Source organism: Myotis myotis, unplaced genomic scaffold, assembly GCF_014108235.1.
Source record: "Myotis myotis isolate mMyoMyo1 unplaced genomic scaffold, mMyoMyo1.p scaffold_m19_p_1, whole genome shotgun sequence".
Classification (NCBI taxonomy): Eukaryota; Metazoa; Chordata; class Mammalia; order Chiroptera; family Vespertilionidae; genus Myotis; species Myotis myotis.
In genome coordinates, this window is record NW_023416313.1 from 208,649,477 (window position 1) to 208,676,628 (window position 27,152).

General features: G+C 38.9%; 1 protein-coding gene across 11 annotated transcripts in view; it reads right to left on the bottom strand.

Moving 5' to 3' along the window:
- CEP128 (centrosomal protein 128) overlaps positions 1 to 27,152 on the bottom strand; it is a 344,130-nt gene that overhangs the window by 49,691 nt on the left and 267,287 nt on the right. For all 11 annotated transcript variants that reach the window (XR_004968369.1, XM_036314524.1, XM_036314495.1 and 8 more), the window contains one exon: positions 12,035 to 12,084. Coding sequence is in view for 10 of the 11 variants with exons in the window: in XM_036314524.1 (XP_036170417.1) it covers positions 12,035 to 12,084 (50 nt within the window). In the remaining variant the exon portion in view is untranslated. The remainder of the gene's footprint in view (positions 1 to 12,034; positions 12,085 to 27,152) is intronic.

A 27,152-nucleotide genomic window follows, 5' to 3' on the forward strand; every position in this document is an offset into this window, starting at 1 on the left:
CTCTACCACTGAGCAACACTTGCCAGGGCTGGAAATTTATTCTTTGAGGAAGAACTCAAAAATTTATTCTTTGCCCCCCACTCCCATTAACCTTCTAAAAAGCAAACATCCTTGAGACAGATAACCATTAAACTAGCTCATTCCAAGGCAGGTCACAGTGAGTCAAATCTAGCCCACTGAGAGTTTTCATAGGTCCAGAAGAGAAGAAGCGTTTTTACATTTTTATTTGGCTGAAAAAAAAATCAAGGAATGCTATTTCATGACATGTGAAAATTACATATAATTCAAATTTCATTTTCCATAAATAAAATTTATTGGAAAGTAGCCTATTCATCTCCCTCTAAATAGTCTATGGTTGCTTTCACTCTATAATGGCAGAGTTGAGTGGCTGTGAGATGGCACATAACCTGTAAAATGGAAAATATTTTGCCCTTTACAGGAAGTATGACGACCCTTTGTTCCAAGGTGTTGGTATCCCTTAGGAAATACGACCTGCCTCACAGAGGTCACCCTGTGGCAAAACTATACAATTCTGAAAGGAGAGGATAAGGTGAAACACACTGATCAAAGGTAAGAAAAGAGAAAGGAAGAAACATATCCCCAGAATATAAACCATTCCTTGGGCCGTATAAGTTTCTTCCTTTTCTCCATCATTTTTTCTTTCATTCCAATGTCCGTCCTTCCTTCCTTCCTTCCTTCCTTCCTTCCTTCCTTCCTTCCTTCCTTCCTTCCTTTCTTCCTTCCTTTCTGGCTCCCTTTCTCCCTCCCTCTCTTGTACTCATTTAAACATTTATATAATCCATCCCTTCATCCATGCACACAGACTACTTTGGAGATTGGGTGCATAGTTATTGACAAGGAAGATAACGGTCTCTGCCATCACAGAGCTTACACTGCCATCACAGAGCTTACACTGCAAAAGACAAGACGAAGACACAAATAAAGAAGATACTCAGCAACTATGATGGGAGTGGGGGCAGAAGTTCACCTTAGAGAGGTGGGTCAGGTTAGGGTCCCACAGAAAGATGGCATCTGAGCTGAAACAAAGGATGAGCCATATTTGAAAGACTTAAGAGAAAAGGATGAGAGAGAGGAGGAGTGGCACATGCAAAGTTTCTGGGACACAAAAGGGACCATTTAATTTCAGGAACAAAAGGGACATTGGTATGTGTATTGTGGCTGTAAATTACCAGCATCATAAAAAGCAATATTATTTATTAAAAGCTTATTATTTGCCAAATTTGTATTGGGTGCTTTCGCATATGTTCTCATTTAATCCTCACAAAAACTTTCATTAGGTAACATTATTAAATTTTATTCATTTAAAGTCAAAGAAGCAGACTTAAAGATATTAAATGTATTGCATTCCACTCTGTGATTTAAGGAAGGAGCTTAGACCATAAACCAGGTCCACCTGACTCAAAGGAGTCTATACTAACTCTCAAAAACAAATGAAAGGTCACATTTAAATATATATATATATATATATATATATATATATATATATATATATGAAAGCTCTGTGAAATGAAGCTAATGGAAATACCACATACTAACAGTGCAGTTTTATGAACAAACAGACAATAAATGCATTTTTATGACCATTGGGACTATGATGTGTGTGTGGAGGAGGTTAGGGGATACCCTGGGAAACTGGAGCCTCCTTCTCAAAATCGCACATGCCAGCACAGCATTCCAGAACCTTACTCTAAACAGATGTCGGGGGTCAGTGTAACAACACACCATAAAATTTAATGTTCAAATGAAAAGCATTATTGGTACACATTTTTATATTCATTTACTATACCGTAAAAGGGATTATATGCTTGCCATATGCCTTTCTTAAGGGAGCTGCAACTCCTTCTGCCTCTGGGTCTGCCGTTGGGCCAGCTGAAGCACACGGCCAATACTGCCAGGGAGCTATGAGAAGGACAAAGGCAGCAAAGGCCTGCCTCTAATTAGCTGTGCTGTTGTACAGGTTGATGGCAGCCCTATTGTTCTGCTCTCCCAGCTCTTTCAGGTGTGGGCTACAGGAGCTTAGATTCATCGCTGGACTCAGAAATGGCCTCTCCCCCCACACCTGTTTTATTCGTGACAAATGTGTTTGTGAACAGCGAAATGAAAACTTGGGATTTCAATTACAACCAGAATGTGGTAAAGACACGGAGTCTCTTGTAGGTAATATTTTTCTATTTCATTTCATGAACAAATCCAGAAATATTGTTAGCAGACATTAAATGTTATTTATTAGTGTGCTAATAAGCCTCTGCACTTCCAACAGCGAACATTAAACTTCGAACAAATTAAATTTCGAGTAGTGAGTGGAACGCGGATGCTCAGGGAAAGGAATGCACTTCAGAATCAATTTTTCAAAACCAAAATAATCACTGATTATGATTCAAAGACAAAGACACAACAGGAGATGCTTATTAGTCATTCTTTCAGTTCATTTTAGTTTTATCACTTTTTGCACAATTTAAGATTTATGCAAACATTTTCAGTGTTGCCTTTAATTTTTGCCAGAATATTTTGAACCTGGTTGGAAACTGAAATTGAAGAAGCCTGAGGAGGGCTTTAATAACAACTTTCTTCAGTCTGTTTATTTAAAACATGATGAATAAGCAAAAAGAAAAGGTGCAGAATGGAAAAAGAAAAATGATCCCTTCTCCTTCCTAGAAGTGCCTGAGATTACTGGATGGTTCCTCATCTTACACCAGGAATTAAAATCTTCCTCACATGCCAATGGCCAAAAATATGTATTTATATGACAGTGTTCCCAGTTGTCATGTGTATGTAAGCTTGGAGCCTAAAAGATTATAAGTAGTTTTAGAGTTACAGAAAGGCAGTGAGAAGTTTCACTAATTTTAAGTGCCATGTACTGGGACTTAAAATTAGTGAAATAAGGCACTTTCTTAAAATTAGTTTCTTATATCTCTTTTTTGAAAAGGTAGGGGGTCAGTTAGTAATTTGACACACTAGATGCATATGTTTGCTAACAAATTATTCTTGGGGGGTGGGGGAAGAGGAAGAAATTAAAAGAAAGGCCAGGAACCTAAACAAATTAAGTGCAGAAAATCAGTTCTCCATAAGCTCATGAGGCATTAAGCACAGTGGAATGGAAGCCAGGCAGATTCTATCTAATACAAATGTTAGCTGGGCCACTTACTGGCTATGCAGCTATCAGGCTCAGTAGCTTCTCTATCTGCACAATGAGAATAACAGTATCTACCTGATAGAATTGTCATAAGGAATAGATGACCTATATTTAGAACTTTGAACACAGTGCAAGACACAAAAGAATTGCTCATTAACTATTAATATTATGCATTAACAAGTCAGAGGGTGTTTATTTTCTTCTGCTTTGATGCACACACCATCACCCTTTGGGGCGGATTTAGCGTAACCTTGATAGGAATTAAGGAGTATTAAATAAGTGTTTGTTAATAGAGTAAAACATAATCTTAGTGAGTTTGAAGACTCCATCTTGGGGAAATCCTCTGAGCATTTCTTTATGTTCTGGAAAATCAGCCACAGATGGGGCTCGGTGATAGCCCTGGAATGAGAACTATAATTTCTTTCAACAATGCCCTATTAATGCTTCAAATGTCAAGATTTGTCTTAAGAGTCTATGGAAAATGTTTCAACCAGAAGTATATTGTTGATGAGCATTTGTTTCCAAATTTGTTGCACACTACTGTTTCATCACTTCAAAAATTGCTTTTCACAACTGTCAATGTTATCAGGAGATGGAAGAGGAAAGGGAGAACATGGTGTTATAATCAAATGTTTGTATACCCCCAAAATTCACAGGTTGAAATCCTAACTTCCGATGTGATGATATCAGGAGGTAGGAACTTTGGGGTGATTAGGTCTTGAGGATGGACCCCTCATAAAAGTGATTCAGAGTCCTCTTTGCTCTCTGCCATGTGAGGACAGGGCAACGTGATGGCTATCTATGAATCAGAAGAGTGGCCCTCACCACCTACTAAATCTACCTCTGTGAACACTGAATACAGACACTGCATCTGCCTTGACCTGGGACTTCTCAACCTCGGGAACTATGAGAAATAACTGTTTCTAGTTTAAGCTACCGGTCTAAGGTATTTTTTTGTTATAGAGGCCTGAAGGAACTCGGACTCACAGTTATCTGTACAAAGTTTAAGGTCTATCTGGGAAGGTGACATGAGAATAACAGGAAGAAACATATTATGAATAGTCTAGAAACAATCAGTTAATCTGCAACCCAACTGAAATTGCCCACAGTGGACTCTGGAGACATGGCCCAACTCTCAGACAAGCTCAACACTGCAAAACATCATAATGAGCTTAGATTATTGTCATTTGTCACAAAAACATGCAAGCTGTTCTTTCTATCAGCCCCAGTGCCCAGGGTGCCCAGAACTCGGGACTCCACAAAGGCACCGAGAGATGCTTTATGGAAATGTTGCTTTTCATGGAGCCAACTGCAAAGGGGATGTGTATGGAGACAGATAAAATAATTTCCCACCTTATGGGAACAATTTACAAAATCTGTAACACAAATTTGATTCATTTTTCACTACCAAGTTTTTTAAACTTTCTGTCATGGAGTAAAATTTGGGTTTTTGTGCTCAAATACTACACTTTGTATTTTTAAATGTTTCCAAATGGCATTTTTTAGAGACTTTTTAATAACCTTGACTCAAGGAGACTGCTGAATCCGGAAGACTTATGTTTTCCATCCCTCTGAATAAACAGAACCAGCCACGTTTTTATATTTTTTTATCCTGGAAAGAAAATTATCTAGTCAATCAATTTCAGTACATTCAGACAGAAGAGTTCTTCCCTCCCAGGGCTTTCTACTTTCCACTTTAATTCTGTCATAAATTTAGAATTAAAATTAGGTTGCAAATTTCAGGTAAAATAGGGTGATAAAATTTAATGACCACTAACATTTCAAATGGAATCTATTTTACTGAGCTTGGTTCTCCATTCTCCTGAGCACTCTTGACGTAGTAAATTGAAGTGTGCAGATCTAATCAGCTGAGACCCTGCTTGACCCTGATACAAACATCTAAAGTTTCATCTCTGTTGAGACCTCACACTGAATTTAAGTCTGGGTAAGCCTCCTCACCTTTTGACAAAATAGAGATTTTAATGAGCCATTAAGTCACCTCTCCCTGAAAGTGGCAAAGTATTGCCCAACCCTCCCATAGCCCATAATCACCCATTTTGTTTAATTTGTGACATTGTTTAGAACAGCTTTTATTGGAAAAAGAAATAGATACGTAGTGACTTGCCTATGTTCCAAGGAATGCATTTTGGGGAGAATAAGTAAGTCTGCATTACATTTTGGTTTCTAGGATTATATAAATTTACTATAACTCCTCTGAGTCATCTTAGGAATGAACAGGATACTGAATTTACCTTTTAGTTTAACAAGGCCTTAAACAGTCAATTTCAAATGATCAGTTTATTTAAATTGGGACTTCTGTACAAGTACTTTAGGATCTCCCAAGCAAATCAGAATTTCAGTTGAAATTTAAGAACTGCTTTAACCAATTCTTCCATTCTTCTGGAGGCCCGGTGTTAGAACACAGCACCACTTTTCACCCTCACTTTCCCTTCACTTTCACTCAGAGACTCTTAGTTGTCCTGTCCTTTGCATTTCTTCCCACAATCTCTATAATCTCCAAACCACTGTGTGGTTTGAAAGTACAGGTTATGGTCATTCCAGTCAGGCAGATATGATTGACAGCGAAACCACGGAAATTACCCATTTGGTCTGTCACTGGTCCAATTTATCACATGGTTGGTTACCAGGAGGATGTGCCATCCGCTGGGACTATTGAGATGTTAATGCCCTATGCTGTCAGGCTCTGCCAGGACAATTTCTTTGCCCATGTCAGTTTTTTGTCTTTGGTGGTTTTTCTTGCCCAGTTAATCTCTACAGATGTGTCTGCCAACTTTCCACTAGATTTCTTTTCCATATTATAATGCCCCTATATTAATATTTATTAGACTTGTTCCAAGAGAACTGAGAAATTCAAGTTCTATTTTTTTCTTAAAAACACCATGCTGCCATATGCTGGCAACTCCATAAGTAGCTGGTGTGACATGATGGCTGAGAAAAAGGTTATCTTCTCCCTCCTGTTCTCCCAAATACTTTTGCCTTAGCACTGCTTGGGCAACCAAAACAAAATTAAACTCCTGCCCCTCCACTCCCAAAACATTTGCCCAAAATAATGAAATCCTTCTAATGGAAGGTTCCAGACTATTTCTAAAGCTATCTGGGAGAGAAATTAAACAGAATTATAGGTCATCTAAAAAACAACATGTCTATAATGCCATTTAATATCCTACATGGGCATAGCTTCTGGAATGTCTTAGGGAAACATATATTACTTTTTTAAAAAACCACAACACTATTTTTTAATTAAACAAAGAATTTAATTCATTTCTAGTGAAAATACTGATACTGAATAAATATTTGTGACATTTAGATGATAGATCCTACAGCTAAAGTTTCCTTGTTACTCTTGAAATAAGTGATTGATACTCATATGTAGCCCATATAATCAATTTTATTATTGCCACATTGTGACTTTTTCACTACATTTGAAAAATATATAACAATTCCTTTAGCATAATCTGATCCAAATCTGAATTTAAAATCATGGCTGCTTTTAAAAACACTTTCTCTGCTACCCCATCCCCCCCTCACCATTTTACCCTCTTCCTTTTCTATTGACCTCCAGCACTCATGCGGGAGGGTAAGACAGAGGAAGAGGGTGAAAGAGAGAAAGGGACAGGGAAGGAGGGCAGACAGGGCCCCAAGAGGGCAGGGGCATTTACAGCACTCTCCCCAGTGGGTAGCACTATGTCTGGCACATGGTAGGTGCAAATAAATAGTCAGTGTGGGGAATCAGAATCTATGGAGGCCCTGCCAGGCACCAAGGTTTACCTACTTCTTATTTAAGCTAATCCTCTGCCTTGGAGTCGGTATCATTACTGTTATCAATATATAGGTTTGGACATTGCTTGTAGTAAAAGAGGAAAATAAATAAGAAAATGCATATCCATAATCATCCAGTTTTCTCTCATTTTAAATAAAATTAAGAGTGAGATGACTATAAGTGTATATGAGAGAAGTACCATGTGCATTTTCCAGGTATCTACTCCGTTTAGTAACTGTCTTAAGTAGCACTTTAAAGCTTTTCCTCACTAACCATGATATGCTTTTCATGTGATTTGCATTCTGAGAATCACAAGACAACACTGGGAAAAGCAGGAAATCAATGAGAGGTAGTTTGGTAATTTAAAAATGAAAACAAAAGCAACAGCAGCACCTACCACTAACAGCCATCTCTAGTAAAATGTCAGTCACTGAACACTTTTCAACTAAATTGAGGAAAAATGGGTTGCCATTTATGTCTATTTAAAATGTGTCAGCTGATCTCTAGGGGATTAAAGAAGGGCTTTGCTTGTTCAATTTACCTCAAACCCATATGCAAATGATACTCATACAGCACCACACATTTACAGTCAAAGACAATACTTTGTTTTTAGGAAGAGCAGCGCCCACAGTGTAACCAACTGCAAATGTCACACAGCACAGACACAAAAACCACAGCCAGACAATGCTAAGCTCCAACAAAGAATTTTGGGAATTACCAGCTGTATTGTAAAAATGACTGTCAAATATGTTTGATTCCATTGTTTGTCATTCTCTGAAGACTGAAAACACTTTCTCTGCTACCCCATCCCCCCTCACCATTTTACCCTCTTCCTTTTCTATTGACCTCCAGCACTCACTCCTTGACCTTTCTTTTCAATGTTACATTCAAAGAGGGAGGGAGAAGAGAGCAGGACAGAGAGAAGGAGGGAGTGAAATGTACCTGTGTGTGTGTGTGTGTGTGTGTGTGTGTGTGCGCGCGCGCGCGCGCGCGCGGTAGCAAGGGCATAGAATTTGAAATTTTTGTTCATTAAACAAAAATGAACCCCGGGGTAGAGATGGTTGTTTTCTAAGACATTGTTCTCTCTTCTTCAGGAGAGCCAGGAATAGGTGCCATATACATAAGACCCTGGCATGGTGGCATGTATTTATTTATTTATTTATTTACTCAACAAAAATTTACTGAGTACCTACTAAGGTGAGGCACTGAGCTAAGTATTGCACATTTGGGAAAATAAAAGACATGAGAGTTGCTTCATAGGCATGATAGGAAATTACAATTCATCATATGGTAAACTTTTATTTTAAAACCTAGACTTCTTAGCCCCGTGGTCGGCAAACTGCGGCTCGCGAGCCACATGCGGCTCTTTGGCCCCTTGAGTGTGGCTCTTCCTAAGCCTTAGGAGTACCCTAATTATGTTAATAACAATGTACCTACCTATATAGTTTAAGTTTAAAAAATTTGGCTCTCAAAAGAAATTTCAATCGTTGTACTGTTGATATTTGGTTCTGTTGACTAATGAGTTTACCGACCATAGCCAAATCAATTCAGGCATTTAACCGAAATTTATTCCATTTTATTGATTATTTTTCTCTTAAAATATTCTTGGCTAAGTTTCTAGGCACCATGCTTTCCTGAAATTATTTTCTTTACATTTTAGACTTCTCTGCAGGAGTTTCATCCTCAGCCTGTTATTTATGTGTTGGTGAACCTGAAAGTTTTGGCTTAAGTTTTCATCTCTATTCTGCATATTTCCCTGGGAGTCCTCATTGCTCCTAAACTTGTAGTATCATCTGTATGATATGAAAACCAGATATGATGACATCAAATTCTGCATGTCCAGTTCAAACTCTTCTGAGGTCATATGTGAAACCTTCTTGACATTGCCATCTGATGTTTCAAAGCACCCACACTCAAAATATCGTAAATTGAACTAATCAACTTCTCTTTATCTCATTGCATGACAACCATCCATAAAGTTCCCCAATCAAAACACCTGAGTTATTCTTAACTCCTTTCTTTTTACTTCCTAACAACCAATCTCAAAGTGTCATAGGTTTTTACATTATAAAATGCATTAAAACACACACCCTCATCTTCATGCTCTCTGCTACTACCCAATACAGGCAACCATTGTTCTTTGCCAACATTATCACAAATATATGCTTAATTGGTCTCCCTGATTTCAATCTTGCTTGCCCCCAATGCTTTTAAGCCAGTTATATAGATGCAAATTTGATAATATTGTTCTCTTTACTATTTTTCCATATACTAAAGATAAAATCCTAACTTATTTAGGAGATCCCTTAAACCTCTATTTACCTTACAGATTCCCATTTTGCCTCTGCTCTCTGTCACTACTTTCCACCATACACAACTTCTTTCAGTTCCTTAAATATGACACGAATGCTCTCTTTACCGCAGGCCTTCCCATGTCCTTCACATTTCCTAAAACTTTTCTTATCTTCACTCCAAACTTGCCAATGCTAACTCCTGGTTATCATTTAAATATTGACTTCCTTTGGGAAGCCAATTTGGATTGCCACTCCATCCCAGCTCATCCTTTTCAGCTTTGACCCCCTAAACTTACACCCAACCTACCATTATCTCCACCAAAGACAGATTTTCTTGCTATATGCTCCCACAGTGAGTTATCTCCCCTAGTAGCATTTTAAAATATTTTATTATAAATGCGTATTTAACATTCTTTTTCACTAATTACTGTGTAAAGGGCAAGAAGCTATCCAGTATAAGCAGCTTGCCTTTGTATCCCTAGATACTAGTATAGGGCCTTGCACAATAAAGATTTGTTCAATGAGTAGATGGAGTGCTTTTCAGTTACAGGGAACTGGGAAGAGCTTAGAGACAAACACCCACTACCCTTAAGGAGAATAATATTAAATGCAGAATGTCTGTTATACACAATTATATGATGATAATGAGTAAATAAAATTGACTCCAATTTGGACATGTGGGGATTTGCTAACACTGTAAATTGGAATTAAATATTTAGCTCTCCCTTCTGGGATAATCTAATCCACACTAAAGATTTCTGGAAGACAGTTTGATGATTTTACATTATAGAACAGAAAATAGTAATAGCAAAGTTAATTGAGTTACTCAAGGTTACCCAGTGAATCAGAAGCAGAGACAGGACTTAAAACTCAAAAACTGCCAACCTCCAGTCCTTGGTGCTATCATTTATTTAAAAATTCCTTTGTCTTTTTCTCCCCAAATTCTATTGTGTGATTGTAGGACTTCAACCTGCATACTTTAATAGATAGTCTTCTCAAACTATCACCCGTGATACTGACATTTGAAGACTCAGGCACCTTTGATAGGTCTTCCTCTAGTCTGGAACATGAAAGGCTTTCTGGGACATGTCTATGCACTCTGTGCTCTCTGCGAGTGCCAGTTCCTTCTTAGATCTTAACAGAGTATTAGTTAGACACTAGTTGCCTCTACAAAGTGCCAACAGTGAATTTTTCTGCTGTTGGATATCATACTGGATGATGCCCTACATTTAAAAATCCCATAGTTAGTTGGCTGGGACATTCTATTGCACTCAATAGACATTTTGGTAGAAAATGCTGCCAGCACTTAATAAATATTTGAGAAGCAGCATTGGCTATTAACTTTAACAGGATTACAGATTCCAACATTCATATTGTGAGAGAAATAAACTCAAAAGGGTCTGTGCTGCCATTTCAAAAGGCCAGATATGTATTACGTACTCAATAAATATGTTTATATGTGGTATTCTGGGGCCAATGGCAAATATGGTGCATAACCAAAATGCCTCAAAAAGCCTTTATATATATGTATATTTAATCTGTAAAAAAACTGTGGTTAACACAAGCCACTTTTATTAGATATATAGAGCTGTACTTTTCTTCATCATTTTCAGATCAATTATAAAACTTAACAGATGGAGCATCAGATAGAAGAGTCCCCAATTATAGAACATTCCTCTTGCTCTTTCGGCTTTGCTTAATCCATCCTTCACTGGCCCAAAGCAAACATCTTTACCCCTACAGCATTCAAGCCAGCTCATTGCATCACTCTCCAGTCCTACTTGCATCTCCAGGCCCAAGGAGAACTTTAAATGTCCAAAGTATTTACTGTTCTTAATCCACAATGTTGACATTAAATGAATTGGTTCTGTCATGCGAATATAACTGATTATATTTCCCCTAATAAAGATAGACATTTGAGTTACCCATTTGTAAGTTAGGCCAATGCAAAAGAAAGAGAACTTCTGTCAGATGCTGAGTTAACATCAATTGCTCGTTCCATGGAAATGTCAATTAACATTCTAGTGCAACCTTTCAAACACAATTTTCTAATTCAAGAAATGTGCATAAATCCATAGTGAACTGAGAGGCATACAAGGTAAGTCTTAAGGGCCATATATGTGTTTATATTCTTGGTTGGCCATTGGTAGATGACATTCATGGAGTCAGAATACTTTCAACTTTCACTTGAATATGTAGATTCCATGAATTCATCCTTACTCATCAGTCCTATTTGGAGGGAAATGATTTTGCAAAGATGTTGCTTTCATTTCCTAATGCTGCTAGTAAGCTAAACCAAGGAATAAAAGTTCCTTTCAAGAGCAGCATGAAGGCAGAGTTGGCTTATTTTTAATTGATTTTAGAGAGAAGAAGGGAGAGAGAGAGAGAGAGAGAGGGAGACAGAGAGAGAGAGAGAGACAGAGAGAGAGAGAGAGAGAGAGAGAGAGAGAGAGAGAGAGAGAGAGAGAGACATCTATGTGAGAGAGAAACATTCATCGGATGCCTCCCACACCACCCTGACCAGCAATCGAAACCGCTACCTTTTGGTATACAGGATGACACTCCAACCAGCTGCGCCACCCAGGCAAGCCTGAGTAAGCTTTATGCTTTAGGAGGTTATAAATGCTCTCAAACACTTCTAAAGGAAGCAAATTTCAACTTGGGCTTTAAAGTTCTGACTTTTTTTTTTTTTTACTCCATTTGTCATCATGGTCTGAATGGGACAATATTAACGGCTAACCGGGAAAACAACAACAACAAAAAATGCTTTTATCACCAGGATACCTGCCCTATTGGACAATTTACCTGTAGAGATTCCATTTCTTCATCTTTTCTGTGGGACTCCTCCAGCAGATCTACAACAAGAAAGTAAAATACCCATCAAAATGCAGTGCAAAAATTGTAGTCTCTTATTATCAAGCACAATTCAGTCAGGGGCTTGTATAAACTGTTGTCTGGAATAAAATTTGATGTCCTCATGCCCACGGATGAGATGAGCAGAGCTCTGGATCCTGCCAAACCTAAGCTGGCTGAGAACCCTGGGAGGTCCCAGAGCTGGTGGAGATACTGGAGAATGAGACCAACTCAATTAAAATCCAAAATCACATCAGCATTTTAGAAATTTGGTCCAGTTTACATAACTCAAAAGTAACACAAAATTTCCCTCAAACACACACACACACACACACACACACACACACACACACACACACACATTTTTTTCTTTTGAAAGAAAAATGAGAAGCAAACCATTTGCTCTTAAACTCCCAAGCCAACATCTCCAGAGAAAATTTTATAACCAAATTAAAATACCCTGGAATAATGGGTGTTATTAATGGAAGTAGAACACCAGTTTAACTGTACAGTCACATTAATTATCATTTCACACCGAAAGGGTGGGAAGCATTGAAGCTACATCTGACCAAGAGGTTGGCACCATCACAGAGAAATCAGTGGCTGGAAGGCGAGGTAGTCGCTGAAGAGAGTTCTGTCTAAATGCCTGCGCACAGCCACAGTGCCTCAGTGCCCGACATTAATTTATGAACCTGTTGTAAAAATATATATGCATATATTTGGCAAGTAGAATTTTCTGCCTGCAGCTATACCACCCTGTGCTGTGATGTTATTAGATCTCACAAACCTAGAGAGGGCTGGGCTGAGTCAGAACTTGGATGGAAACTGGCAATAAACACCTACAGCAGCGCACATTAATATTAGCATTTGCCCTACGCTGTGATTGATATAGCTTACCAAGAGGCTGTACTGCATAAAAGGAATATATAACCTCCAGAAATTCAATATATATCCCAGAAAGGCAAATGTTTTTAGCAAGTGCAATGCCAGATGCAGCAGGAAACAACAGTATCGTGGAAAGCCAAGCCACAATGGTATATGTCATAGCTGGGTGGGCAGTACACTGAAACTCCAGAAAACCTGGTAGATGGTATGATTGATAGTGATGGCCCTTTGAGATTGGATGATTACGAGAGAACTACAGGAGCGGCAAGCAACCCTCTCAAGACACAATGCACTTGGATTAAGGATAAGAGGTAGTTTTTGCTCTGTGTCCATAGTGGAGCTGGCTTTAGCTCCCAGACCTCTCATAGTCAGAGTTATACCAATAAATTATAGGAGCATGGGAATGTATTAAGGTGGATTTTTAAAGGGATTTTTAGTTGGCATATCATGTTCTTTAGCAGAAACCAACTTGAGGTGTGGTAGATTAAGTAGCCTCGGTCATTCCTCTTCTTGTGCCCTTACTCAGTTGCATTGTGACACTGTAGCTACTTCCATCAAGCAGTCACGAGCACCGCTCACCTCTTCTTGCATAGAGGCTGCCTCCTGACTTGATTTGGTGAATAGAATATAGCAAATGCAACTTTGTGCCAATCTGCTTTGAAGGTGCAAGAGGCCTCACACATTTTCACTTGGAACTCTGTCATTATCATCTGAACAAGCACAGTCTAGCTTATTGAGATGACGAGAGACACATGGTCCAGGACTCTTCCCACCCCTAACACCCTGCAGGTTGCCTCCGCTGGCAGTCAGGGAATGTCTAGAGCACAGCTGCCCAGCTGAACTGAAGATGACCACAGATGACATAGGTAGGAGCCCAGGTGAATCCAGTGCCAACTCCAACTCACAGAATTTTGACCTAAATAAATGGAATTTCAAGATGGTTTGGTGCCTAGTGCTTGCTAAGTGATAGCACTCAGTTGCTAACTGAACAACAATCACTTAGACTTTATTAGAAGGCTGTAGGAATAACTAATAGAGATGTGGGGGGAAAGGATCTAGGCTCTGGAGATAATAAGCACTGGTCTGGGTGGGATGCAGGGAGCATGAACCAATAGGCGTTTTATCCTGGGTGCCTCTATCTTTTTTAAAAATATATATTTTTTAAATTGATTTCAGAAAGGAAGGGAGGGGAGAAAGAGGTAGAAACATCAAGAATGAGAAAGAATCATTGATCGGCTCCTTCCTGCACACCCCCCAGTGGGGGTCGAGCCTGCAACCTGGTCATATGCCCTAACCCGGAATTGAAACATGACCTCCTGGTTCATAGGTTCAAGGTTGACGCTCAACCACTGAGCCACGCTAGCCAGGCTGGATGCCTCTAATCTTTGTGTCACTCCATCAAGATGAAGTTCCATAAAGAGAAGAGCTAAGTAGCCTAGCTTAGATCTCTTGCCTTCTTCTTGACGAGGGGAAAGCATGGAAAGAGTTCACTGATAATCCTAAAAGGATTGGACAAAGAACAGAAAGAACAGCTTCCTAATGCAAAGTCAGAGTACTGTTAACAGAAGAAGGCAGGTGGACAGGCCAAAACAACAGATGCCTACTCCAACTGGTTTTAGTAAATTATGTCTTCAGTGCAACTCTTCAATACCTGTGAGATGTGAGATCACTATTCTGTTCCCATGTGATGTAGCCATTTTGTTACACTACTTATGGTTATTAGGTGGTTCTCAGAGGTGGGCCCCTTGTAATGAATTGTGTTGGTTAATGGTAGTGTGGAATTGGTGTGGTGAATAGTGGGGTCCATCAACCATTAAAGGAAAATGATCTTGTTCCCCATAGCCAACTTAGTATAGCAAACATCACATACCTTACCTAAAATTTAGTGGGCAAATAAGGATATTGAGTCACTTATATAGCCAAACTCAACTCACACAGTTGATAAAATATAGACATAAGTTCAGTTTACCCTCAGAACTTCATAGTAGGATAATTGCAATTAAAAAATTATGTTCCTTTGCCCGGCCGGTGTGACTCAGTGGTTGAGCGTCAACCTATGAACCAGGAGGTCACGGTTCAATTCCTGGTTAGGGCATATACCTGGGTTTAGGGCTTGATCCCTAGTAGGAGGCATGCAGGAGGCAGCTGATCAATGATTCTCTCTCATCATTGATGTTTCTAACTCTCTCTCCTTCTCCCTTCCTCTCTGAAGTCAATAAAAATATGTTTTAAAAAAGTATGTTCCCAATTTTCTCCAAATACATAAAAGTTCATGTTGCTCTTCCAACAAAACTAACACCAATAGCAGTGCTTGATTTTGATGGTTGAACAAAAATGATTACAAAAGAATTTTTACAATTGGTATTTAAAATATAGAGCCCCCTCTGTTAACCCCCACCAACCATCATCCTAACTTATATCAAGAGTAGAGTGGACATCTGTTTTTATTTTTTCTCTATGCCACATCCCTTCCCTGTGAGAACCACCTGCCCCCCCCCCCTCGCCCCTCTGCCCCTCTGCCCGATAGCGTATAAACTTAGCCACACCAGCAGGAATCTTTTTTCAGGCACTAATATGGATAGTGAGAGAGAATCCCTCTCCTTTGGAAACTGCAAATATTATATTAGCTTGTATGTCCTACTATTGCAAAAGAAACCTGTACAAGAAACCTGTAAAACCTGGCAAAGAAGAAAGCAGAGACCAGAGACAGAGAGAGCTGGTTGAGGACAAGATCACTCCTGCCTGAAGCACACCTAACCCCTGGACTTTATTTCCTTTTACGTAAATTAGCGCTAGTTGGATTGCTGTCATTTTTAAAAGTGTCTGGGAATGAAGTATTATTGAACCTTTTTATCTCTATTCAGAAACTCGGAGAACTTAGAGTGGGCAAGAACTTTCTATTCTACAGTGAAACGTTTCATTCTACAATAAATCGATAAAGACGAGGCTCAAAGAAAGCAATTAGTTTGCCTGAGATTACCTAGTTAATGCCAGGCCACAGCTAGAACACTGCTCCTCTGCCTTCCTGCCCATCTAGCATACCATGCTCTCATTTGCACCACTCAGTACTTCATTGTACCCTTTTCCATACTGTTGTTCTACAAAGAATGCACACATGTGTACTCCTCTCCCTTCCTTTTGGAGTTCTCTGATGTCAACAACCAGAGCTTCTAGGTCTTTATATCCACACCCCCCTTAACTACGATTTCTCCACCTCTGCTTCTTAACTTACATTCCCCAAATTGCCCCGGCTGTCTATATCACTGTTCTGTGCAATTGCTCACTTGTCAGGTGCAGTGTTTAAGCACATGCATTTGAAATGATGAACAGTGTTGTTAACCTGTGCTGATGAAATATGGCTGCTAGGCATTGCTGAGAAGTGGCTGCTCTACCGCAAATACCAGATGAGAGAACATAGATGACACCCCTGGACAACTGAAGTGACAGAACGCCTCGACACCAGAGTGTGATCAGCACACCTAACTATAATGAACAATCTTGTTGCTTGTTCTTGACCAACTTTAGAACAAATGATCAGCAAGGAAAAGCTAAAGGGCCGCTCTGCTTCCTTGGTCACCACTGGCATGTTCGTGTTTTGCTTTATTATTCTCTGGTTTCCTGTTCAACACAAACAGCAATTCAACTGCCATACAGATTGCTGTGGCTAAATGTGCTTCCGTCAACATCAGTTAATGAAAGATTTTTTTGGTGAAAAGGCTGCAGTCCTGTGTATTTTCTTTGGACTGGTTCCAACTCTTTAAAGAGCTGATACTAACTATATGGTCTTTAAGAGATGGGGGTAAATCCATTGGAAAAAGACACAAAGCCCTGGCCAGTTTTCTCAGTGGTTAGGGTGTTGGCAAAAGACTGAAGGGTTACAGGCCTGAATCTGGTCAAGGGCATGTACTTGTTGCAGGTTCAATCCCCAGCAGGCCCTGATCATGGTGCTGTGCAGGAGGCAGCCAATCCATGTGTCTCCCTCACATCAATGTTTCTCTCTCTGTCTCTCCCTCTCCTGTGTACTCTCTCTAAAAATCAATGGAAAGATATCCTTCGGTGAGGATTTTTTTTTTTTTTAAAAAAAGGACACCATGAATGGGAACTGGAGAATCAATTTGTTTTAAAATCAATTTGTTTTTGTTTTTTTCCACTTTGTATTTCTCTGAAATACTGGGGGTAATAGATCATGACCATGTTTTTTGCTCAGTCTGTACCACTTGTTTGCATTCTTTCCAATCTTTACAACAGGTGGCATGGCTGTTCAAAGGAGGTTTGACACTTTTTTATGTTGATTCTGGTTCCTGGTAGCCAAGGAAGCAGATAGGTTGTTGTTTAGTTTATTTTCTTTTGAAATGAGAAGCATGCCCAGATGTGCATGAACAACATGCCCGTCTAGTAATCTGACCCTTTACAGTGAGGTCGGAGATCTCTGACCTTTATTATAAAGCATCTCATCCATACTGCAAGTCTGGTAACAAAGAAAAGTTATTGAAACAGGGCTTTAAACACAGCAACGCTCACCACAATGGCACTGGACAGAGTAGTGCTAGCAGCAGAATATGGCGAATTAGTGATTACAATTTAGAGAAAAACATTTAGTCTCTGGCTCCTGTACCTCACTCAAGAATTCAGTACTCCTGTTCAGTGTTACTTTGTGTGTCCTGACATTTACCTAAAACAATAGATAATGTAAATTCTCAGAAGAATTCAATACTTTAAAAAAAAGTAAATGTGAGCCATTCTTCTGTGGATGGCAGGCACAGTATAATGAGATTGACTAAATTAAACAGTGATCCATGACCCTTATGAGGTCATGAATGACAGACTCAGCCTCCCACAATTGTAGACTAGATACTCAAGACACTAGTCACATGGGGAATACAATGGGCAATTTCCCCGTTTCCTCCTTGGCTCCCCAGTTATTAGAAACTTTGACATTTTAGGAACAGAAGGTACCATTAAGACCAGGGGTTTTTTTTGTTTTTTAAAGTAGAATTTTGTCTTATGAATAAAATCATACACACTTTCAAGTGTATATTATAAACACATAATTTAGAAAGCAGAAAAGAAGCTGCTTTGGTGGAAGCAAAATTGGAGGACATTAGGCCCCACCCGATGGACTTCCCTCCTATACTGGGGTCAACCCTGTGGTGCCATGGTGCAACTGCGGGCTCCTAATTGTGCTGATCTAATCCAACCTCCTCACAGTTCATAGGTGAGGACTGAGTTCCGACAGATCCAAAGGCACTGTCAATGTCACACAGCCAGTCAACAGAAACTCATGACCCTGAGCCCAGGGCTTCTGAACCCGACAGGTGCCACACTTTTTTACAAAGCAGTGACCACCTTCCTTTCCCATTCAAGGTTTGTATTTAAATGCCATGGTATTCCAACCTCTACCATAAATGTCTATACATTTCTGATGCCTCCCCAAACCTAAAGGAAACCTTGCTGAATCACTTGTGCAACAACAAAAACCTGTGAGACCTTGTAATAAAATTCCTCAACTCTGAAAGATAACATTAAAAAAACAATGTAGCTTTGCCCTGGCCAGGTGGCTCAGTTGGCTGGAGTGCTATCCCACACACCCAAAGATTGCAAGTCCGATTCCTGGTCAGGGCACATACCTATGTTGTGGGTTTGACCCCCAGTCAGGCCATGTAATGGAGGCAACTGATTGGTGTTTCTCACATCAATGTTTCTCTCCCCCGTCCTACCCCCACTTCCTCACCCTTTAAAATCAATAAACATATCCTAGGGTGAGGATAAAAATAAAAAATAGGAAATGTGACTTTGATGAAAAGCAAATATCTAGACGCTTGAAAAGGCAGTAATTTTTGGCAAGGTGTATAAGCATTCAACATACAAAATATCTCACAAAATAAAAAAACATAAATTTTGTTTATGTTGAATGAGTGAATAGTTCCTCTCCTTAATATAACATTTGTCAGTAAATGTTCTTCCCATTCTATTACATTAGTAAAATAGGATAAATGAATAACAATATGATTCTACATTAACTAAAATACCTCAAAAGAAATCAAATATACTTGATTTAAGTTAATATATGTAAAACACTTAAAACAGTGTCTGGTACATAATAAGAATTATATATATTGGCTTATTACTATTTTTCAAAAATTACACTTCAGTACGATACTAAAATCAAGAACATGTGTGAAAAATAATCAGGTGCATTTTAAAACAAATAAAACATAAAAAGCCCTTACGTATACTTCCTTTAGGCTCCATGTGTGATTGGTAGCTACATTTTTAGAACTCTGCTATATCTACTGCCACCCACTGGTACATATATGGACATACCACAGTGAGTTAAGAGTTTTCCCATCAGGCCTGACCACAGAAAACACACAGGTTAAAATGAAGATCAACATTAAAAAAGTACGGCTATCCTCTGTGGTTTGTCTCAGACGCTGAAACAACATACTGGTCTGCAGATGGAGCCCAAATGGCCCAATAAATGAGAGGTTTGTAATCCACTGTCTGTCTCTTGGGTATGTGGTAAAGTATCCAAATACAGGTACTTGTATTTTATTTGAATTCAATTCATTTCTGGTGAAACTTTCCATCTTGACAACTAAAGAGATTTAAAACCTCATCTCTACAAAACTGATATACTACAGAAAACTACACAACAATCTATCCCACTCCACCTCATTTTTGGCTCTGTCACAGAGAAACACCTAGATGTAGAACAAAGGTTCTGACTCCGTCAACTATGAAGAGTTTTGTCATCTCTATTAGCGACAACAGCAGAGAGAGTCAGAAGAGATTCATTAGAAAACAGGACACTGTCCTAAATTGGCCTAAGGACTGTCTCAGTCAAACTATTACATGTAACAATTAACGAAATGAACAAGAGAAGTTTATAATCTATTGTAAACACCACGTCAAGAATAAATTTCAAATGCTCAAATGCAGGCATAAAATCATGTTCCTTCCTACGTACACGATCTCTAAATTGCACTCATTTAATAGGAAGTTTGGCTTTTACTTAAATTCCTTAGGTTGGAAGGCAGCTTATCATGAACTTTGTTTTGGGTCTAGAAGATTCATTAGGTGCAGTTTTTATTAAATCCAAAATGGATATTATGAGGAAAAGTTTACTAAAACTTTCATAAAAGCAATGACAGCTTAGAGTTCTATACATTTGATTATAAAAAGGTGTCCTAAATTTTTCACCTGTATTACTATAGTAGCATTCTGCCTGTGTTCCTTCCCGTCCCTCTTATCACTCAACCATCACCCTGCACAGCCCAGAGTTATGAATCTAAAATAGATAGGCTCATGCCAATCTTTGCTTTAAACTGCTTATAGACTTGATTTTATCCATGCTGCCATAGTGACTGCTGATGACAGCTTCCTGGAGTGTGAGTGGTCAGTATTCCAGGGATATGCCTGACATACGTGGAAAGTTCTTAAATTAATTTTTGATGTCCTCCATGAACATAGAGGCAGGAAAGAATAGTGATGTGTGTCTAGAACTTCCCATGCTGAGATAGATAATATTTAAACTCTTTGGTATGTCATTTATACCAAATCTGTCCATAGATTTACTTCTCACACCATTACTTCTAGCATCACTGCAATATCTCCTCACACTGTCTGTAACATCCTTCCTGGACTTCACTAAGTAGAAAATATCCAACCATACTTCAAATCCCAGCTTAAAACAAATATCCTCTGCTGATGTTCACAAATCATGCCATGCCCAGTACCACTCATTTCTGGAGATATTGCGTCTGCTTCTGATTCTCGCAGTTCTTTGTTTGTACTTTTATTACAGTTCTCATTCTATTACAGTTAATTGTTACATATTTGGATCTGTTACTAGATTCAAACTCTTCGAAATGTACCAATTTCAGGAGCTTTAGCTCAAAATATTGTACATGTTAAAGAAACATTTACTGAGTAAATATATTTTTAATAAAACAATAAAAGCTACAGATGTTACTAATGTGCATATAGCATATGGAGAAGTGAGAAGGGGAAGTGCTGACTCCCTCTGCTCTACTCTGGTGTCTACATCTATCCCTGCCTCGGAAAGGCCTGAGCTGATGTAGAAACATCACAGACGTTGAGATAACAACAGTAGACAACAAAACATATGATAAAAATAGGTAAACACTACAAGCATTTCAAAATGATTATTCTGAGTTATAACTACAGTTTATTTTATTATACTTCATAGTACTCCTTCTATATTGTATCCTTTCTAATCTTCCTGAAATGATTGGGACTTCCTATTCCAAAAGCAGTTGTCCTCTGGCTGAAGTCAGAATAATATGGTCAGATTTGAAAACTGATAATTAGAACAATAATGGGAAAACCTATAATACTACAGGCCAATTAGTAATGCTAAGGTCAATGGCCAATTTTCTACTAAAGCACATGTATTCAGAATGGTGGGAAAATATAAGAATGGGAGTCAGGAGACCTAGGTTCTAGTTCTTCCTCTGCTATTAGTTATCAAATTACATTTGTAAAAACAGTCACTTAATCATTCTTTTTTATTTTTTTGATTCTTAGAAAGAGAGAAGGGGAGAGAGAGAGAGAAACAATGATGTGAGAGAGAAGCATCGATTGGTTGCCTTCCGTATGCACTCAGACCAGGGATTGAACCTGCAACCTAGGTATATGGCCTGACCGGGCATACAACCTTTTGGTTTATGGATGATGCTCGAACCAACTGAGCCACCTGTCCAGGACACTTAATCATTCTTGACCCCAGTGATCCAATTAGTAAAATAATGGGAGTGAATAGATTACTGTGAAGATCCTTCCAGTACTGATATTTTAAGCACTGTTCAATGGTAGGTTGCTTGCTGCATGGCGTCTAAATGTTAGTTATAGTGTGTTAGTTGCCTGGCTCAATCTGTACTAGTAACATTATTCAGAATATGGATGACAATTATCCCCCCAAAACTCTTTAGAAATCCAAACAGATTCTCACTTAGTTTAAGTAATTATTCTTATTGTTAGGACTGTTTATAGATAATAAAGACATATGAGAAATTCATTCTAATTCACCTCTAATGTCTATCTGGTGTTTTTTTTTTATACCCAGAGTAAATACACTTCAGAGAATTATAGATCTTCCCTTTTTGTCTTTCAAATCCTCACAATTACAATAATTCTTCTATTTCTTCTTATCCAGAGTCCTTTTTAAACTCCAATAAACAAATCAACTGTTTCATCTGGATATAGAAAAACAATATTTTCACACAAATATTCTCATTTGTCAGATCACTTTCTTTTCTGGTCAGTGTCAAGGGAAAAAAAACACCCCAAAAAACAAGATCGGCTTCAAAAGACAGCTTTCCACAAAGCCAGTAATCAGATGGAAAGGACTCCTCATGAATAGGTAAGATTGGGATTTTAGTGGTTGTAGTCTCTTACTATTAATGAGAATTAAAAATGTGTCTCATTTAAACAGAAGGGATTCAAAAATTACCCAATTAACTGGTAATAGAAAAATAACCATAAACCAAACCCTATATAAGATTATAGCATGAAAAGAAAAAATTTAAATGAGTATTTTCTTTGGTGTTATATTCAGATGGCAAATGGTTTTCATGGATAATCTCACAGGTCATTGCTTCCTTTAATTAGTAACTTTTGCTAAACATAAAAAAGCCTCAAATAATTTTTAATAGTGATTACAACTGCTTAATCCATTAACAAATTGTCATATTAACACTGGCCACATTGCCTATCTTTAAAGGTTACTCGTTTCATTTTCATAGATTTTAATTAACTTTTCCCTTCCCACTAGACTGATCGTTAAACAGCAACAGAGCCTTTTTGCCTTTTATTGTGTCTAGATCTACAGAATTTCTCGATTGAAAAGGGGTCCAGAAAAATGCAACAACAACAAAAAAATGTGGATCACAAATTAGATGGTGGTGGTGACTTGTAGATATATTATTTTAAAAACGCCAGCCTGACTCCACTGGCACACTGATTGAATCAATTTCATGTTGTCACAATACTCCTGGAAGTTCCTAAAATTCCTCTTTCTATCAGCAGCTTCTCTTATTAGCATTAGCTGAAAAAAGTATATCTATATATATAAAAAGCCAGCGACTGGAACGCCATAGCGACTGGAATGACTGGTCGCTATGATGCCTACTGTAGCCAGCAAACTGGCCAACCTCCCATGGCCCTTCCCCCCAGCCAGCCCCACCTCCGATGGACCCTCACACCCGGATGGGCCTGCGGCCACTCCCCCCAGTTAGCTATGCCCCCAATTGGCCCCCCTCACCAATTGGGTGTGGGACTGGCTGGTCAACCTCCCATGGCCCCTCCCCCGGCCCTGATGCCTGATTAACCCCGCCAACCCCATTTGGGGGTGGGCTGGCTGGCCCACAGCCCCTCCCCATGGCCAGCCCTGCCCCCAATCAGCCCCCCCACACCAATCGGGGCAGGACTCACTGGTCAATCACCTGCGGCCCCTCCCCCCAACCAGATGGGCCGGCAGGCCAACCTCCTGCCATCTCCTCCTCCCAATAGGCCCAGCTCCGATAGACAGATCAGAGCTGGGCTGGCCGGACCCCACCCATGCATGAATTCATACACTAGGCCTCTAGTATAATCATAACTGACAGGCTAGTGGGAGTTTAGGCTTAGAAAACAAGGGAAGAAAGGAAAATGCTCATAGTTTAGATTCCCTAAGTAGAAAGTTCAGTCTTTGTTTGGGAAACAGAATGCACTATATTTGCAGTCTAATCCCTAAGGTTTAGGCAGGTCTGTAAGTTTATAATAGACCTCAAGGGTTATAATTTTAAAAAATGACCTCTATCCCAGCACTTTCATATACAGTTGACCCTGCAATAACACTGGGGTTAGGGACACTGACACCCAGGGCAGTCAAAATTCTCATGTAACTTTTGACTCCCTAAAAATTTTACTATTAATAGGCAACTATTGACCAGAAGCCTTACTGATAACATGAACAGTTGACTAACATATCTTGTATATTTTATGTATTATATACTGTATTCTCACAATAAAGAGAAATAAGCTAGAGGAAAAAAAAATGTTAAGAAAATCCTAAGAGAAAATACATTTACGGTAATTATTGAAAAAAATCCATATCAGAGAGGACTTCCCTGATCTACAAAACCTAAACAGAACACATGCTCTTCCCTGCCATCATTATCTCTGTGTTCTTACCCTACTTTGATATTGCTGTATATATTATATATACAATACATACATTTTATATAGATAATTGTGTCCCGGTGCATGGATTCGTGCACATTGAAAGGAAATTAATTAGTCCCTCCAGTGCAGGGACTAATGCAGGTGGTCCCAGGTGGTGGACTGCAAGGCGAGACAGAGCGAGACAGGCTGGACACAAGCTGGAGCCAACCTCACATGGTCCCTACCCAGCTGGCCACACCTGGAGTGGCACCATAGCTCGAAGGGCATCTGCAGAGTGAGCGGGGTCCCTCCGGCAGGGGGGGTCCATAGCCTGGCCTGCGGGGATTGGACCGAAACCAGCTCTCCAATATCCCCCGAGGGGTCCCAGAGTGTGAGAGGAATCTATAATAATAAAAGCATAATATGCTAATAAGACCAGACAGTTGAATGACCTTCCAGACGCGGTGACTTGGCAGCTGCAGTTCTCGGGCGATGCACTCATAATAGAGAGGAGGGAGTCCAATTCTGGGGTGCATCACCCAGGAATCACCCTCTCACAATCCAGGACCCCTCGGGGGATGTTGGAGAGCCAGTTTCAGCCCGATCCCGATCCCGATCCCCACAGGCCAGGCTGAAGGACCCCACTGGTGCATGAATCCGTGCACCAGGCCTCTAGTATATATAGATTTATCAATAATATTAAAGACTATATCTGAAGGTGAACACATGTAGTTCATTTTCAAAATAAATAAGTATTCTAAATAAAATAAGTATATACTAAAAAAAGATTAAAGATGCATAATAAATATGACCAATTACAGGGTAACCAAAATAACACATAATTAGCAAAAGAGGAACCTGAGGTAGAGTGCAAAACCCACAAGGGGTAGACTACTATTCCAATAGATTTCCCTCTTCTCCTGTTTATAAGTTTTATGCTCTTATCCTTTCAACACCCCCATAGGTTATCTCTGCTCTTATCTGTGACAACTTGCCTCCTAGTTGGCCTCCTACAGGCTCCCCTGCTCCTGCAGGAATCTGCCATTAGCATGGCCTCAGGGGCTCTGCCATAACTGAGTCTACTGACTAGAACAAACATTCCATTCATCCCTTCACTTCATTTAGATTTCTGCTCAAATGGCACCATAGCAGAAAGAACCATCCTGACCCAAGATTTAAAACTGTATATACCTCTGTCCATTTGAACTTACCCTGCTTTGATATTTTTCATAGAACTTTTTGACATATGAAACATTACCTGTACATTTGTTTTAGTTTATTGTCTTCTCCACTCCACCAGAATGCAAGCAGCATGAAAACACTGATTCTGTTTGTTCAGCTCTCTCAGTATCTCAGGCAACTAGAGCAGTGGCCAGGCACATAGCAGGTGCTAAGTAAATACTTGTTGAATAAATGAATCTAATTCTAGCCTTCCTACTAATGTAGCATTGAACATTATACAACAAAAATTAAATCGCATTTCACATCTTCATTTTCTTGAATATGGACCTCGCTTAAAATACCTTAATCACTTCCCACTGCTTTTAGAATATAATTCACATTCCCTTTATAGTTTGGACTCTGCTTAACTTCCCAGCCTTATCTTTCATCATCCCTTTCATATTCTAAATTTTGCATATTCTATTCTGTTTGCAGTTCTTAAATGTAGCATGCTCCCTCACCTCTAAAGTCTATTTCTTTTGCCTGGGGTGCCCCATCAACCCAGGTTAACTCTTACCTGTCCTTCAGGAACCAGCAAAGCTTTCAGTTGGATTAAATACCTTTAATAATTGCTCTCACAGTCACTACCCCTTATTTTGCTTTAACACAGGACTTTCACATTATTTTTTAAAAGTACTAAATGTTTAAAAATGTATCCTTATTTATCTGTGCCGCCTTCCTCATTATATGAGAGTTCCTTGGAGACTACAAAGAGTCTCTTTACATTTATTCAACACAATACCTGGAATCCAGTAAACACTCGACTAAATGACTCTACATTACAAAGTTACATTAAAAACAGATGTATTCTGGTTTTTGAGATTTGAGAGATTTCTGAACCATGATGAAGAATACTATAGACATAACTATGATACTGCAAAGACTAAATCACACATTTCTACATGAAAGCCTTCATGTACTAGGCTTCAAATATTTGTTATATGTAATTTCAAATATAAGACTGAGATATTTTAAAATTGGTAAAGGATTTGGATAAATAAATATTATGTAATTGGGAAGGGCTAGGCATGACTCATTTTTTTAAAGTAACCTTGGTTAATATTTTAAGATCTGCCTATAAAATGAACCTTCTTGCCTGTAACGAACTTTGAACTATTTAAAACCAAAACATTAAGTCACATATATTGAACTTTGCAGCATAAATAATATAAAATTTGTTCAAGATATGAATTTAGAGATTGCATTATGATAGTCCCCTTGCCCCCTGTCAGCTGGGTGGGCATTTGGGTGTCCATTTTTCCACAAGTTGATGGATTTGCACTTTGCTTCATCAGGTCTCCCTTGGGCCAAAAACACATTTGAGACGTAATTATGGGAGCAGCCTGTGGCAGTGGAAAACCAAGTTAACTGAACCACATGGAAATAAAACCCATGTCTTTGGTGTCATTACCAGCACACTCTAACCAACAGAGCTAACCCCAATGTCAATAGTAGGCAAAAATAGCACAACACTCTGCCTTTTGGAGAAATCAGTCCTTTTGGAAAGAATGCAATAAGAAGAAAACACCTGGGCTCATATTTTTCTGGACCAAAAGAGAACACAAGTATTAATTTTTAAAAATTATACATGTAGGTGGGCTAAAAAAAAGTAAAAGATGTTTGTTGAAAATAAGTTTACAGTGAAAAGTAAGCTTCATGAGTCTACAAAAAATAAAAGGAAAAGTGTCAAGAAAGAAGTGAAGGTAAAATAAACACTTTTATTTTTCTTATTCTTAAATGACCTAACAAATGTTAGGTCATAATAATGGCAATGATTATTTTGATTGTATATGTTTTT